Source organism: Salminus brasiliensis, chromosome 2, assembly GCF_030463535.1.
Source record: "Salminus brasiliensis chromosome 2, fSalBra1.hap2, whole genome shotgun sequence".
Lineage (NCBI taxonomy): Eukaryota > Metazoa > Chordata > Actinopteri > Characiformes > Bryconidae > Salminus > Salminus brasiliensis.
The window spans coordinates 43,241,047-43,259,013 of record NC_132879.1 but is presented as its reverse complement, the minus strand read 5'-3'; the positions used below and the strand labels follow the sequence as shown (position 1 = coordinate 43,259,013).

General features: G+C 38.5%; 1 protein-coding gene across 4 annotated transcripts in view; it reads right to left on the bottom strand.

Annotated features, from left to right (window-relative positions):
- The window catches only part of cacna1c (calcium channel, voltage-dependent, L type, alpha 1C subunit), a 270,161-nt gene that overhangs the window by 23,677 nt on the left and 228,517 nt on the right, over positions 1-17,967 (bottom strand). For 3 of the 4 annotated variants that reach the window (XM_072672845.1, XM_072672846.1, XM_072672848.1), the window contains 17 exons: positions 17,343-17,544; positions 17,134-17,254; positions 16,615-16,729; positions 15,556-15,676; positions 15,087-15,156; positions 13,930-14,062; positions 13,170-13,299; positions 13,011-13,070; positions 12,713-12,819; positions 12,416-12,503; positions 12,183-12,290; positions 12,060-12,112; positions 11,785-11,931; positions 11,080-11,281; positions 9,977-10,135; positions 9,691-9,801; positions 6,601-6,684 (listed from right to left, as the gene is read on the bottom strand). In XM_072672845.1, coding sequence (XP_072528946.1) covers positions 6,601-6,684; positions 9,691-9,801; positions 9,977-10,135; positions 11,080-11,281; positions 11,785-11,931; positions 12,060-12,112; positions 12,183-12,290; positions 12,416-12,503; positions 12,713-12,819; positions 13,011-13,070; positions 13,170-13,299; positions 13,930-14,062; positions 15,087-15,156; positions 15,556-15,676; positions 16,615-16,729; positions 17,134-17,254; positions 17,343-17,544 — 2,011 coding nt within the window. Of the gene's footprint in view, positions 1-5,728; positions 5,813-6,600; positions 6,685-9,690; positions 9,802-9,976; positions 10,136-11,079; positions 11,282-11,784; positions 11,932-12,059; positions 12,113-12,182; positions 12,291-12,415; positions 12,504-12,712; positions 12,820-13,010; positions 13,071-13,169; positions 13,300-13,929; positions 14,063-15,086; positions 15,157-15,555; positions 15,677-16,614; positions 16,730-17,133; positions 17,255-17,342; positions 17,545-17,967 lie in introns of all 4 variants that reach the window. The other variant, XM_072672849.1, reaches the window with a different exon arrangement.

Genomic DNA, 17,967 nt, shown 5'->3' with positions numbered 1-17,967 from the left:
GTGCAGAGTGTGTCTCCAGTAGGCAGGGTTGAGGTAACGGCAGTACGTTTTCAGAATACACAAAGGAAGTATCTGTATTCAGTACATGATGCATTTTGAAAAGGCAGTATTCAGGATACACTCTAAAAAAGGGGTATCTGTGATGCCACTTAAGGTTAAGAACCACTTTTGGTCCCATGAAGCAGCTTTCAATAGATGGTTCTTTAGAGAACCATGTATGAAAAAGAAATGTCAGTGTGAAGAACCTCTTTAAGGGTTAAAAACGTCCACATGTTGTATATCTACTATAGATCCATGACATTGTAATGGGTTTTTTCAAAGAGAACCAGAAGTGCTTCTTCTACGGTTCCACCTTTTTATTAAATTTTTCTTCTATGATTCTAGATCAATTTTAATGTTTAAAGAACCTCCACATGGTGTAAGGTTTACTTAAAGTCTTTCCACTCATAGATTTTTTAAAAACATGGTTATTTATGGAAGCAAAGGTAGTTCTTCTGTAGTTTGACTCAGGTTTAAAGTTAAGGAACCTCAACATATTGTAAATGTTATAGAAATGACTCAAAAACAGTAAAACAAAAAGGGGTTCTTTAGGAAACCAGAGGTAGCGGTTCTTCAGTTCTACTCAATTTGAAAGTTATGGAACCTCCACATATTGTAAATGTTCTAGGAATAGCGTAGTTTTATTAGCACTGAACATTTTCACTATGTGAAGGTTCTTTAAACATGTTCTTCACACTTACAAATAACTTTTTTACTAATAACAAAACAAACAAAAATATATATATTGTTTTTTAGGTTCTCCTTTTAGGGGTAGAAGAACCTCCACAATGTTAGGGTTTTAATAAAATCTTTAAATTGGTTTTATACCTGTGCATTATGTGAATGTTCTTTAAACTATTAAAAGTTTTTTTTTTTACTAGGGTCATGACTATACCTTATAAGAATACATAAAGGACATTCACTTATTTCTATAGGTCTTATAACACATAGGCCTTGTCTCTCACATGCCTTTTCAAGATGGATTATGAATGCATTCTGAATAAGTTACTCTTTTTATGTATTTTAAAGGAAGTTGTTACTGAATGCATTAGGGCAGTGCATTCAGTTCAGCCCTCAGTACTGTTTAAAAGTATGCCTCCCAACCCTGCCAGTACAGGGGAGATGCCTCATAGCGTATCTGTCTGGGCACTATGCAGCATGGTCCCGGTGAAAGGGAGCCATTTACTGGCCAAGCCCGGAACTGCAATCCCAAGCTAGAGAAATGTGTGTGATACTTGATACGTCCAAAAGTATACAGACACTCCGTCCTATTAGTGAGTTCAGCTACTGCACTAATTGTGGCAGCCATTACTGACACAAGTGTTTCATTGTGCACAGTTTGAACAATCTCAACAGAACAAAACACTGCCAAGAGATTGGGACAGTCTGGAACACATCAGCCTAGACTTTTAAAAATAAAAGGTGCGACAAAAGGTTCTGCGAGTGATGCCATAGAAGTACCACTGTGTGTTCCATAAAGAACCATTTTTGTAAAAGAGCTGTTGAGTATGACCTCTTTAACCCCTAAATCCTGTGCATAGGCCCACACTTCAGTTCTTTTCTCTCATAACTCTATAACCCTTAAACAGAGCCTTGTGGGACACCACTATAATGGTTTCTGCATTAGGACTGGTTACTGAATAACAGACCTAGGGTTTAATGGTTCTTCACAAACATATCTCTTTTTACAAAAATGGTTCTTTTTGGAACCCAATTGGTTCTTCTATGGCATCACTTAAGTAATCCATAGTACCACCTTTATTTAATCTAGAATAAGGCCTTCCCAAAAGAGCAGAGGCTTTTACTGCAGCAAAAGGGGAACAGACTTGTTGTTAATGAGTGGGTGTCTAGACACTTTTGGACACATAGTGTATGCACAAAACAGCTTCTGTCATCATTTCGGTCTCTGTGGTGATTACTGTGCCATGTGAGGTGTAGTGTGAACTCTAAAGAAAGAGAGAGAGAGAGTGTGGAGGGATGAGAATGGGAGAATGTTAAGTATATGTGTGCGAGCATGTGTTCGTGTCTATATGTGTGTGTGTGTGTGTGGTGGGGTAATGGGTGCATGTTCAGTGTCTACATGATATGGGGAGAAAGATACATTGTCCTCTTTACTCAAATCCTCTGCAGATCCGCTATAAACCATAATGGTGTCGTTTTCCGTAATTTAATGATTGTAGCATTCGAAACTTTCTCAGTTAATATGAGGATGATTATATGGCATTTGCGAATAACTGCAAAGGATCTGGCAACCCTGTCCATGCACACGCACAACACTACCGGCTCGGTCGCGGAATTCCAAATGTGCAATTGCGAGAGAAGAAGCACGAGACCTACTCGCAGGCAATTTTCATTTTAGAGCATTTGACGGTCATAAAAGAAGTTCTCTCATGTTGCATAGTATCAGAGACTTGGCAAATACTGGCTAGCCCTGCCCCCCGGGTGCTCAGGCAAAATTTAAGAAGTTATTAGGCATGTAGAAAAATCAGTTCTTGTAAACTATAGGTGAGAAAACTGGGAATACAGGGTTTGTTTACTTTCTGGACTACCACTTAAACCTCTGCAATTTCTCTACCAGTAATGTAATAGTCCTTCAGAGACCAGGGCTATCCAGCATGAAAATCAAGTCAACAAGAGCACTCGATAAGGAATAGAGGAGAGACAGAGCAGAAGACACAGATAAGAGAGTAAAAGTGCAGAACTGACAGACAGGAGAAAAGGCATTCAGAGTGAAGGATGCAGTGTGGCATCGTCAACAAGACAAGAGCTGGCAAACATGACCTTCTCACCTTCCAACTCTAAGTCAATTCAGACGCGAACAACAGGCCTTTTAGGAGGCACTGCAGGCTCATGGCTTAGGGGAAGTTGTCACGGATTAGTGCTTCAGATTGTCAGAGAGGAATAATCTAAAGCTCTTGCTGAAGGAGAGCCGAATGACCAGGTGTGAACTGATTTGATCTTTAAGAGGGCTGACTGTGAACAAAGTCTTCTGGTATTGTACTTCATGGATTGTTACTGGAACTGGTTGATCAAGCTTCATGGAAAAGTGCAAAGGGAATTTCTTTCTTAAAAAGAAAACAAAATGGCAATCCAAACACAATGCTGAGATCAAGGCCATGCCTTCTGGTTAAAATGAAATGAAAACAAAAATGGAGGTAAGGAAGAAATCTCAAACCAAAGTTAGGTCAGTGCAGACAGGGTCCCTGTATAGCAGAATAGAGGATATATCTCTGACAGTCCACAGTCTTAATTACCATGTACATATCATCTATATATCGATATATGTATCTATGTAAATACACATGTAAATCACATTTTGAAAACATATAGACATATGAAATTGATTTTGAATCTGAAAATGATGCATTATTTTCAGTATTCTATTACATTTTGTTAAAATGTTTATAAATAAAACACATAATGTAAAGTATTTCAGGCATAGTCTGGGACAAGGGTCCCAAAATTTAGATTTCATCTGAAATAAGTGATCAATACAAACATAAAGTTTACTACTATAGCTAATTTTATTGTGTTAAATGAGGGTTTTATTACCGTTCATGTGTAATATCATAATGTGCTTTGGAATGAAACTCTTCATATATAAAATATACAGTACCATTCAAAACTTTGGAATTACTTTTCATATTAATATTTTTTGTTATTTTATGTACAACAATTTATAAAATGTAGATTTAAATACTCAAAATGACGTGTAGTTCTTTATAATTATAGGACTTATTTGTCTTTTAGGGCCAATCAACATTTTAGACATTGATTCATTTAAAATCACTTTCATTGACTTAAACATTTAATTATGCACAAATTTGGATTAAATAATTGTGACATTTACACTTTAATATATTGCTAATGACATAATTCTGTTTTATTTTTTAAAGACTAATTTAATTTTCTTTATGTTTAGTGTTAGGCTACCTGTAACTGGCATCAGACTTAAGAAACAGCAAATCCCTTTCAAAATAAAAGCACATAAAAAAGTTCTGAAAAAGTTCTAAAAAGAAATGTAATTGCTTTCCATTCATTATTTAAATTGTTCTGTTTTAGGGGCAGACTCAGTGTGCAACATCTAAACATCTTTAATAGAAAAACAAATAAGAATATGGTGTGAGTTTTCTAAAACCAACACAAGGTCAAAATGATACATTCAGGGTCAAATACATACAAACATACACCCAGTGGTGGTGGTGTTTAAGTGGTGCTGAAAGTTCCAAAGCTGACTTTTGACTTGCCAAGGCCAAGGCCTCTTAATTTCCTGTTAGTGATCATGACTGATTACTTTCGTACATGACAGACCATTCGTAGCTAATGTCATCAACAAAGAAAAAGCTATTAGATATCTATTAGATATTCGAATCTGGAGGGCTAAAGATGAGGCACTGAACTCCAAGAACACTGTACAAACTGTTAAGCATGGTGGTGGCTATACATTGCACAGAGTAGATTAAACAATGATGGAGGAGGACTACCTCTTCAGCATTACCTCAAACCAAACTTGGATACAACTGGGTGTTTTAACAGGACAATCACTGTCCACACACCAATGGTGGTTGTGGAATGGATAAAGGAGGCTAACACTGAGCTTTTGGAATGGAGCTGACCTGACCTCAAACCAATCTACAATATGTAGACTGCACTTAAAAGTTACATTTTAGATAAAAAAACTGAAAAGGTTACAACCTGTGCACCAAATTTTCATTTGCACAGGTCAAGGAAACCTCAATATTCCTGTGACATTCGTGTCCATGATAAGGGTATGTAAAGTTCCAACCCCAACTGTATTTACCTTAAAATGTCTCTTTTAAAATGCAAAGCCTTAAATATATTCATTTATTATGCATATCCATATACATCATTCATTCATTTTACAATTCATCTTTTTTTTCCCTTCACACCGTCCTACTGATTATCTCATATTTTAATATCCCGCTGAATCTGAATGAATCTAGCCTATTACAATTATTTATCAATTTATCTGCTACTATAGTCTTTTTTAATACTATTATTATAGTCTTTTTAATACTATTATTATAGTTTTTTATATTACTATTATTATAGTTTTTTTTATTACTAAAAACTGTGATTCCAGATTTTGAGCAGTAGTATATGTGGATTTCTACACTGAAAAAAGATGTTGTTGTGAATTTGCATAATAAAATATGACTGACTAAATTGTTTCATTTTGTGTTGAATTATGTTGACAAAAACATATTTCATTTATGTGCAACCACCGGTCACATTTTAATCATGTCAATTTAAAACACCATTTTCAGTGTATTTAAGCCTGTAAGAGGAGATCCAACCCAGAATATTCAACAGCTATCTGCTGTTATCTGCTTCTCAACCATAGATTCATTTACTACAACTTTTACTTTTGAAATCCAACCACTATTCAAATTTATTCTCACTCAAATAAGATTTTGTATTTCTATTCTAGGTCAATTTTCAGAAATGTCAGAATATATTTCCAGCCGTTCTTGCTATACAGTGTGTTGCATGCTCATGTGTGCAAGTGGAACTTAAAACAGTGAACGGTTAAAAAAAAAAAAAGAAGAGAGGAAAACTAAGGAAAACCAGGAAAAGAAAATGCAGTAGCTTAATCTCTATTGTTCTTGGGGGGGAGAGAGAGAGGGTGTTGTGTGCAGGCAGGCAGGCTGAAAGATAGTCTACTTACGTTAACCTCTGTGATAGCTATGTCAACAACGCTACCCACTACTATGAGAGCGTCAAATGTATTCCATGCATCGACAAAATAATGCTGCATTTGGGTGGGGAGGAGGAGGGGAGGGGAGGATGAAAAGAAATGAAGGAAAAAAAAAGAAGAAGAAGAAAACAAGAGAGAGGAGAAAAAAAATAAGAAAGGAAACAGTTACATATGAACATTGACTTCTTGAACACATGGGGCCAAATCATAAAACCAAGGGACAGGTGTGGAAAGGAGGTGGGGGGAGAAAGAAAAAAGAAACAATAGTATCCGAGACATGGCGGAGGAGAGGACCTGTGGGCAGTCATGCTTTCTGATGAGAAAAGAACATCAACAGTCATAACTGCACTGAAAAGAACACATGAGTCTCTTTGGTTAGTTTAGGTTAGTCACAGTGGAAAAATATGTCATGACGCTTGCTCTCGCTCTCCTTCTCTCTCTCTCTCTCTCTCGGGCTCTCTCTTTCTCTAAATGTCTCTCTCGGTGTCTTTTGAGGCCCCTACTACAGCCAGATACCACGGCAACCCCCTACCGGCTTTTCTGATTGCTCTACATCCAGAAGCTTCGGGGCTACCTCTTGACACTGCACAACAACACATCACAGTGGCCATCTTGCCTTCAGGAGAGGTGGAACTCGAAGAGGAAAAACAGCAGCAGGACATGGACGGAAGGGAAGGTAAGAATCACAGAGGAATGAAAGAAAAGAGAAGTGAAGAGAATGAAAAGAAAGAGATGAAAGTGGGATACAGAGCAAGAAAAGAGAGAGAAAATGAGAGATAGAAAAGAGAGAGAGAGAGAAAGAGAGAGAAAGAGAGAGAGAGAGGTGATGGCGGTGTACTTACGTTTATTTCACTCAGAATGACGTCTATAATGCTGCCAATTACGATGAGGAAGTCAAAAACATTCCAGGGGTCACTAAAGTAACCCTATACAGGACGAAGGGGTAGTTAGACAGGTAGCATCAACCATTAGCAAAAATGCATACCTACCACTCTCCTCTAACACTGTGGGATTGAGCACAGCCTTTAGGTCAAAAAATGAAAGTCCCAAGCATACTTACATACACACAGCCTGAAAAGTAGGAGAAAGCGGGGCACCACCTGACACTGCTAAAAGCTTAACATGATGTTTTATGTAGTTAAACAGGTTCAAATAAAATGCTAATTTACTTACAGGTCATTTATGGCAATGAATTCTAATTTGACACTGCCTCAAATATAATCAGCGTTGGGCAAAGTAATTGCTGCCTTTCCAGGGTGGTATGTATTTCAGGGTGGTACTAGCTACTGGGCTAAACAGGGCTATCATTTAATTCCCTTAAGAGAACAGCTCTTGCAAATGTAAGCCTTCAAATGTAAACACAGAGTGCAGTAGCAGCGGTAAAGCACCTGAAAACACTATGGTACATTTCTCAAAGATGATCTGTTAATGCATTTTCTGTTGATATGATACATCAAGTAGTCTTAATATGTAACTTCCATTTAGCAGAACCTAACTCAGCCTTCCCCAACATCTAACCCTAACCTTGGTCCTAATCTTAACCTAACCTTAACCCTCATCCTGGTCCTAATCCTAACCTTAACCTCAACCCAAAACCTAACCCTAACCCTCATCCTCGTCCTAATCCTAACCTTAACCTCAACTCAAAACCTAATCCTAACCCTCATCCTGGTCCTAATCCTAACCTTAACCTTAACCCAAAACCTTTTCCTAACCCTCAATATGGCCCTAATCCTAACCTTAACCTCAACCCAAAACCTAACCCTGACCATCATCCTGGCCCTGATCCTAACCTTAACCTCAACCCAAACCCTAACCCTGACAATAATCCTGGCCTTGATCCTAACCTTAACCTCAACCCAAAATCTAACCCTGACCATCATCCTGGTCCTAATCCTAACCTTAACCTCAACCCAAAACCTAACCCTGACCATCATCCTGGCCCTGATCCTAACCTTAACCTCAACCCAAAATCTAACCCTGACCATCATCCTGGCCTTGATCCTAACCTTAACCTCAACTCAAAACCTAATCATAACCCTCATCCTGGTCCTAATCCTAACCTTAACCTCAACTCAAAACCTAATCATAACCCTCACCCTGGTCCTAATCCTAACCTTAACCTCAACTCAAAACCTAATCTCAACCCTCATTCTGGACCTAATCCTAACCTTAACCTCAACCCAAAATCTAACCCTGACCATCATTCTGGACCTAATCCTAACCTTAACCTCAACCCAAAATCTAACCCTGACCATCATCCTGGACCTAATCCTAACCTTAACCTCTGCTAATTTGGACCATGCCATCGGCATATGATGATTTGGGAGGTCTGAAGAGGGGGAATATAATTAAGACAAAAATGATCAGGTTGTGCCCCACTCTGTCCTATTTTACAGCCAACTGACAAAAACACATAGGAACTTAATCTCACATCAACTCGTTATCTCAAGATTTGAGTGTTATCACCATTATTCTTCAGTTCCACCATCATGTCCAAAGTCTTTCATTTAGAAAAACACAACAGTGCTGTCTAGTGTTGTGAGAATTGTAGCATTGTAGCAAAATCTTTCCAAGTTAAATACGGTTAATTGTGACAGGTATGGAAAACGGTGTGATGTGCCTGATAAGGATAAGTCAAGTCAAATGACTAGATTAACTGAGAAAAGCAGCTGTCATACATGCCATGAAACTCAGTTTGAAAAGTTTGTTTATGCAATTCCTTTAGAGCAGGGAGAGCTACACAGCTCTGTGAAAGAGAGAGCGAGAGAGAGATTCTACATTAACTAAAGGTATGACCAGCACTCATACTGGGAGAGGCTGGTCTGTAAAAAAACAACAAAAAAAACTTTAAAATATTTGAGAAGACAGATTCAGTTGTTAACATACCATTTTAAATAGTACGCCATATAAATAACAACCCTGTCAATTCTCTGTAAGTAACAACTTCTCTGAAAAAGAAAATCTAAGCTGAAATTCATTGCAGAGGAGCTGGAGATGATAAATCACCTTGGTGGTGTCCAGAGGATACCTGAAATATCAGTTATTAAACAGAGCACACAACACTGTGTTGTGCTTTGCATGCAAAAAGCAGGCACATCCATACTACAGCAAACACTTACAGGTAACATTACTCACTGAATACACTGTAGTACACGCAAGCTGCATGTACATGAACGTGCTGTGAGACTAATCTATTAGAGTGTAAAAATATTCCTGGAGCTAAAACTCCTGAGTTTTTAGGCTTTTAGGACAAACTTTGTCCTAAATCTTGGCCCAGTTCAACTTGCCTGGGAACAGACTGTGACAGATGTATGCATTTTGAAAAGCCACTATTGGTAAAATGTGAATGGTGTAAATTTGGAAACAGTATACTGTAGGTGCTAGTGATTTTGGTATGTGCTGTTTGATATGCCAGAGGTCTAAGGGGTCGTATTAATGATCCTAATCTAATATTCTTGTAGAGAATAGCCATCCCGAATACAGGACATGAAAAGCTACAAAAATATAATAACTAGACTGGAAGCCAAGAAATCTTTCCCAGTCTGGTTTCTGTCAGTAAATTAGCATGTCAAAACTCTGACTGAGGGAAAGCCCACTAATGAAGTTGCTCCTCATCAATGCTGTATGCCTGTGGTAACAACATGTTGGTGAAATCATGAAAAAAGGAACGGAAAAAATCCTTTGTTTACTCAGAGAGTTGATTCTATTTAGAGCTGCTCTAACTATACTTGTCTCTCTCTGAATGCTTAGAGAGAGAGAGCGAGAGAGCGCAGCATCAATATTTTCAAGAGGGAATAACAATTAACAGTGAAATTAGTGTTCGAGAAGCCACACTTAATACTAATGAACTTTGTTTTCATAAATATGAGCTTTAGATCATCACCACTGGACCTGCCTACAGTGTTAAAGAGGTAGGGAGCAGACCGTACCCTAGGCTTGAAGGCAATGAGCTTGAGGATCATCTCCACAGTGAAAAGACCGGTGAAAAGCATGTTGAGGATGTTCATGGCTTTGTTGAAGGATGGGGACTGACCGTGGTGCTGTAGAGAGACACAACAAAGACTCTTTTCTTTTAGAAGCATTTACTTTAGAACATTTACAAGCATGCTGTTTGTCAAAATTAAGTGTAAACAGCTTCCTCAGACAATATGTTGATCCAAACCTAGAAGTCTGCAAACTGATTAACGAGCCATCCATAGTATTGTAGATACTCACCTGCATTGCCAAGCAGATGGTGTTGAGGAGGATTAGCGTGAACATCAGGTATTCAAAGTAGGTGGAGTTGACCACGTACCATACCTTATACTGGTACGGGTTTTTAGGAATGTACCTACGCAGGGGCCGCGCCTTCAGGGCATACTCTACACATTGTCGCTGTACCATGGTAGTAGCACAAAAAGACAAGCGCACACAGTCAGAATTCAAATTTGTGAATCGGAAGAGATTCAATTAAACAAAAGCAGATAACAAATATACAGTACATACAGTTTAAACCAGAAGTTTACATATACTATATAAAAAGACACATATGCATTTATTTTTCTCACTGTCTGACATGAATTAAGAATAAACTTTTCCTGTTTTAGGTCAATTAGGATTCCCAAAATTATTTATTTAATTATTATATTTTTATTTATTATTAAATATAATATTTTATTTATTTATTTATTATGATTTATTATATATTATAATATTTATTTATTTATTATATTTATTTGCTAAATGCCAGAATAATGAGAGAGAGAATTTTTAAGGCGATTTTTATTACTTTCTTCAAAGTCAAAAGTTAAATAAGATTAATATGCCTTTAAACAATTTGGGACAGCCCATATGATGATGTCATGTCTTTGGAAGCTTCTGATAGGTTTATTAACATCTGAGTTAATTAGAGACACACGCGGATGTATTTTTAGGCACCCCTGAAACACACTGCTTCTTTGTGTATCATCATGGGAAAGTCGAAAAAAAATCAGCCAAAATATGAGGAATAGAATTGTGGACTTGTAAGTCTGGCTCATCCTTGGGTGAAAATTCTGTTCAAATCTGAACATTGTGCTGACCGTGACATCCTCATGCCACTCTATCACTTGATGCGCCGGGTGGTGTCTGCATTGCTTTTTGTGGTTATGCATCAAAAAAAGAAGGAATGGATCCTTTCTAACCAATCAAAAACAATAACACATGCACATCTGAGCTATTCTTTTTGACTGCCAGTGTAAGACTGGTTTTAACTAGAATGCTGAACTTGTAGCCACAGTATCCGTCGTCTAGGGATTCTGCAATGCCGGCTGGGAACTGAGCTTTCTGGCCACCCCTACCTGGTTCTTGTCCAGCTCACAGTTCTTGTACTCCTGTTCTCCTTGCTCCTGAAAGGTGACAATGACGAAACCTACGAAGATGTTCATCATGAAGAAGGCAATGATGATGATGTAGATGATAAAGAAGATTGAGATGACCACACGGTAGTTGTAGATGGGGCCAACGTCTTCGGCATGGGAGTCAATGGCTCTGTACAGTAGCCTGCAGGGCAGAGACAGAGTGTTAAAATCATATGGCTAAGAAAGGTTCTTCTAATCTTCTAATTATGCTGAAAATGAAAGCCTTAACATAAGAATAATATCGTCACAGTTATGTAAACACTTTGAATATCCAAAATGGCAGCTATACAGAAGAAGGAAAAAAACACCTTAACTTTCAATGGACAATTCTATTGGTCCATTCATCATGAATTTTGGACACTATGTAAAGAACGACTGAAATTATGTCAAAAGATTAAAATGGAAAATAATTCGACTGATTTTGATATTTTAAGAAAATTATATTCTATCTATTCTAAAATCTTAATCAGTAGAAACATTGAGATGGCAGAAACATTTTCCTTGACCGTATATAGTATATGTGTATATGTGACATATTTTTCTTATTCATTCATTTTGTAACAAAGATTATGTAGGTGTTAATTAAATCACATGTATTATTTTTTATTGGGCAAAGTAATAACAAATTGTGTGTTTGAGACGTACCCTGGCCATCCCTCAAAAGTGGATACAGCAAACAAGGCCATCATGCCTTGCAGAACATCATCGAAGTTGAAGTCACTGTTCTCCCATGTACGCGGAGCTTTCTCCGGCTTCCCAACATTACCATCCTTATAGAGGATATAAGTCCCCCTGTAAACACATAAACACAATGACGTGCTCACTTTCCATCAGAACCAAATTAATCAAGTTAAACAGGAAATGAATTATTTCTTAGAGCTCATATAGACTCGTTACGTTTGTCAACACCAGATTTGTACCTGCATTCATTCTGTGTTTGTTTGGAAGAGTCTGTGCAGTAGTAGAACTTGCCCTGAGAAGCACAAACACAGTGTAAGACTTCAGTTCACTTTTTAATGCATGTGCATGTTCAGTTTACTCACCTTAAAGAGTTGCACTCCAATACACGCAAACATGAACTGCAGCAGGGTAGTGACGATGACAATGTTCCCAATAGTGCGGATAGCCACAAACACACACTGGACTACATGCTGTAGATTAAAAAAAAAAAGGGATTCACATGAATCACGAGTCATACAGGCCAGGCCGCCTGGGCAGCCTCAGAACGGGTGATCGCGAAGACAGAATGCAGGATAGAGGTCCTGTGTGGACTCACTTTGAGGCCCTTGGCTCTGTTGATGGCCCTCAGAGGTCTGAGGACTCTAAGAACTCTCAAAATCTTCACTACGTTAATGGCACTCGACCTGCAGGGCACAGAACAGAGAGGAGCCGGGCCTCATCTTACAGGGTTGAACTATTCATATTGAAAGGACGGTTCATTGCCTTTGAAATGGCAATTAAATGGGCACCACAATTACCTCACCCACATGCTATTCATCTCTACACACACTCACACATTCAGCTTCTTTTGTACAAGACACCACCGGGTTAACTAGATTTGGCCTGTACTCACTGAATCCCTGAGGAGATGAGAGAGACACTGACCACCACCAGATCCAGAATGTTAAAGTAGTTACGACAGAAAGAACCCTTATGGAGGAACGCTCCATATGCTGTCATCTGTACAGAAGCCAGATATAACAGAGACAAGACATGAGAGGGGACAATGAGAAGGTTATGAAGCCTTTCCATAAAATTGTAAGGAGATAGTAAGTGAGAGAGAGAGAGAGAGAGAGAGAGAGAGAGAGAGAAAGAGGGAGTGTATGTGGATCAGAGAGAATTCATATGATGAATTAGAATACACCTTTTACCTTTAATATGATCTCTATGGTAAAGAGACCTGTAAACACATGATCTGCATAGCCTAGAATCTGCAAGAGAAGCACAAACAGTAATTAGCATTTACCACTGAATAACCTACATCACATGTATGAGCATGAACATGCATGTGTGTGTGTGTGTGTGTCAACCTGGTTTCGGAATGAGTCACTCTTCACTGGGTCCTCTGCAGCCAGAGAGATGCTGCTCAGCAGAATGAAGAAAAGGATGAGGTTGGTGAAGATGTTGTGGTTGACAATCTTATGACATAAGACCCGAAACCTATGAAGGATAACGAGAGAGAAAGATATATGTTTAGTGACTTTTTTGTGATTGGTCCCACAAGGTCCTTTAAATGTCTGGATTAACAGTCCCACACCCTGCACAAATCTGATGCTGGCTGTCTATCAGACAGACAGTGTCATATTCAACATGCAGGTTGTGTACAGTAAGAAAATGAGAGAAAACACAGCATAAGAACAACTTGAGGGTTTTCTCCAGCACAAGACAACTTGCTTGTAGGACTATATATACATGTCGACTTGCTATATACCAGCAAATCACACATTAGCATGCTGCTACCATTGTCAGTATCAGTGTGCTGAAAATGGTCCACTGCTCAGTGACGGTTCTCTCATCCATTGATGAGTGGGAAAGAAAGGAGCTAATATGAATATGCAGCAACAGATCAGCCCCAGTCCCTAACTGAAAATGTATAGGTATATGGTGTATATGGTAGGTGTTTCTGATAAAATGGCCAGTGAATGTAAGTATTAGTTAGGTATGTCTAATAAACTGGCAATATAACAGCATATATGAGCAGTGCTGGTACAGAGAGTAACAGTGTGTGATATATAGGAGAGACAGAGAGGATTCTAATAGGATTCTAAGCAGAAGGTAGGTCTGTCTTACTTGTTGGTATGGCTGAAGACGAAGAAGGCCCTGGCCTCAGGCATGGGCACAGCTTTCTCCTTCAGCTGGATGTCTGAAAGTGGGCGGGGTCTCGGACCCACTGGCATCTCTGGCTCCTCATCATCTTCCTCTCCTGTGATGAGAGAGAGCAAGCAGACAGAAGAATTAGAATTAAAGAGACATAATTTGGTTTTCATTCAGTTAATCTTATGATTGAGGCATAAACCAGCATGATTTATACAGATATAACGACAGAGCAATGTAGGAATACACTAGTGTTAATTTCTTCCATTATTTTCACTCTTGGAAGAAAGTAAATAATATGATAACAGATCTCATATTTTCTCCTGAAATAAAAGCCTAGTTTATGGCGAGACTTCAGTAACAGCAATGTCAATTTTCTAACTTCTTGTCTGGACTCTGGAAATGCTCTTCTGATGCATTAACCTAAGTGAATATCATCGCTGTCAAGCAGAAATCTTGTATCTCCAAAACGGCAACTTAGCAGTGGAAGAAAAAAACTTTAAAAAAAAAAGTTTTAATATAGGTCAAGGTAAAAAGATTTTATTTCAAGTCATTTTGGAGCATTTCTAGTGGCCATCCTAAATTTTCTAACACTGTACAGAACAACAGCCAGATTAATTTGATGTCAAAAAGTGAAAAACTGCTAAAATGGAGACAGTGACGATATACTCAGTGCTATAGATCTTTTATTTTTTGACATACTGTATTTCAAGCAGTTTTTTATATTTTGTAACTGAGTGTTTCTTATATTTTTGTAACTGAGTGTCTTGCTATCCCTTTCTGCTGTGACACTGAGAATTTCCCCACTGTGGGACTAATAAAGGATTATCTTCTCTTATCTTATCTTATCTTATCTTAAGCACTTGATCACTTATGATGTAATGGAAAGTGCAATAAACATGAAAGATTTTATTGTTATCAAATATTTAATAACAAGTTTAGATGGCCTAATGGTTGTACCTTATAAAGGAATAATCTGATGACAATTTTTTTAATTGTTAATTTTTGTAATTAACCTTACAGATATAATTCAGATTTCAGATAAACAGGATGTTAATGCACACCCTTTGTGCTGCTATTTCTATCTGTGCTGACATCACTTACATGAACCTTCCATTTAAACACTGTGTTACCTGGGAAATCATTCACTGGATATGGATTCTTCTCCTCATTCTCATCACCAGTGTAGTCATCAATATTGATCTACAAATCATAACACACACAAACCACAAGTCACATTTTATATAAAAAAGAAAGGTAGTTTTATCCAGTAAGGTTAGGGAATGCTGAGGAATGGTGAGGTTCTTAAAATTGCAAAACTCAAACAGGGTAAACATCAGTTCAATAACCCATGGACAACCTATGTACCCTGGTGGTGCATCAACACTGCAATTGTAAAAACACTGGCAAATTTGCTGTGTAGTCAATTACACTTACATTTTCGGAATGTAACTGTAAAGTTCTAAATATATATCTCAAAAATATATACAGCAAATATTACATAGCTGATATTCAAGCTTCAGTTGTTGGGAAATTAAATAACAAGGATCATTTTAATAGATGTTCTTGTGCAGTACGCTTGTGTGAGAGTGTGCATTATGCCTTGGTGGTGGTCGGAGTTTCTCCATCTGAGGTGATTGATTTCAGCTCAATCTTCTCTTCTCTTTTCTCTTCCTCTATTGGTGGTTTCTCATTGTCTTGCCGCTTCTCTGGACTGGTCATTCTGTGAGGCATAAAGCAAGGTTGCAATCACACAGGGATTTTTCCACCTAAAAGTGTAGCAGTAGTGGTTGATTTAAAATGATTCACTGTGTTCTTCCTGGCTGTCAGGAAACAAATATAACATTGCTGCCTTCCAAAGGATCCACACATCTAAAAGAAGTGGCTGAAGATTGCTTTTTCCAACGTCTCTACTTGAGGAGTCTGAATGTAACAACTTTTTTTTCTGTACAGTTCAGCCCAGACCATCCTTTGAATAAGGCACACTGTGTAACAGCCAGAACAGCAATAATTAACATTTATGAGTCTGGAGTGATTTACCAAAGAACTGCCCAATTTTTTTGTTATACTGCGAATGCAGTTGATCAGAAAGGAGGCATCCAGAACTTGTTAATTACAGTAGCCTTCTATTGTGGCTCCACTGCAAAACTGCAAAATCATCAGACACCAAACGTGTCTTAGATGTTTGATTATGCTTACGGTAAGGGCCAAAATGAGTAAAAAGGGGTGAAACATTAATGTAAAGGCAAAGTATCCAAAACAGCTTGTTATTTAATTTAATCTAAGGGTAGCGGTATACTAGCTGTTTGGCCATGCACTGCATAGATAACCAGCTGTGCCGCAAAAGTAACTGTTTACATACTAGCCTAGGTGCTATGTGTTACTGGAGGACTCCACTATAACACTGACCATGAAGAACACTAATCTTTTGCCACCTGTTCTGACAAGCATATTTGTCACTGTTCAGTGGCAAGGACACATCATACAGATTGGGGGGGAAATGCAGGTGTGGTCACATGACACATTCTTCAAAAAGTATATATCTAGCCTAAAGTTTTGGGTACAGTACAGGGCTACATGACCCACCTCAGTTTTGCTGATATTTATAGCGAACAAAAAAATGTAAACAGTAAACGGCTGGGGATCATACACTACACGCACCTGGCCAGTTTCCTCCTCTCTTTCTCTTCCTCTTCCTCTTTCTGAGCCGATGTTAGGCTCTCTGCATCCGCCAGGTTGTCCACAGCGATGGCCAAGAAGACATTGAGGAGGATGTCTGTTTAAGACCAGAGCTCAGGAGCTTTTCATCAGATGAATTCACAGACAGAAGTAATTGGTAATTAGGTGGTCTGGCAAACTAAATTCGAATACAAAATATAATCTTCACAAGTCTAAATGAATGATGTCTGAGCACTTGCTTTGCTGTTAGCAGCTATGGCCCTGCCAGCATTCCCAGCAACAGCTTCCAACAGGAATCTCCAGATATCAAAAGGGATAAGAATTTTAAAAAGCAAATATAAAACAATATACATATCTCCACTAATCTCAAGACCTTTCATCAACTTTCTCTCTTTTTCATGTGTTTTATATTTAAATTCTATTCTGGGGGCACTGCTATTGTATCGCTGAAGACTGCACTGTGCCTGGACCAGTGTCTGGACCTCGTGCCTCAAAGGATACAGTTTCCACAAATGAAGAGAATGATAAAGTAGATGCACACGAGCATGCCAGGAAATGACGGTCCACCATAAGCCATAATCCCATCATACATCACTGAGTTCCAGTCCTCTCCAGTCAGAATCTGAAATCATTGCAGAAATTAGATCAACACAAAACAAGGGACATTCAATTGGTAAGTTTGTTTTCTGTAGTCAATGATGCAATCAGACCTGAAAGACTGTGAGTAGAGACTGGGGGAAGTTGTCAAAGGTGCTACGGCGTGTCTCATCGAAGTTGAACTTCCCGCCAAATAGTTGCATGCCAAGCAAGCTGAAGATGATGATGAAGAGGAAGAGCAGCAGCAGCAGGGAGGCGATGGAACGGACAGAATTCAACAAAGAAGCGACCAGGTTGCTGAGAGAGTTCCAGTACCTGAGGGACACAACAGTTAAGCAATGTTAGTTTAGGTTGGTAAAGCTAATGCTACATTGAGGTCCTTACCTGGGTGCCTTTGGTGAAGAAAAAAAAAGAACTAAAGAGCCTGTGAGATTTTTAGGACGTGTTTATTGCTCTCATTTATTGGTATTTCTACTCAACTTTAATTGGACAAACAGGACGTAAATCTGCACTGCAGTACACTACTGATCCATCCATCCATCCATCCATCCATCCATCCATCCATCCATCCATCCATCCATCCATCCATCCATCCATCCATCCATCCATCCATCCATCCATCCATCCATCCATCCATCCATCCATCCATCCATCCATCTAAACATGAAAACACAGCATACACTAGAAGTTCCCCTCACACAGTTTTATTTCTAGCCATAATCTAACACAACTGGGGCT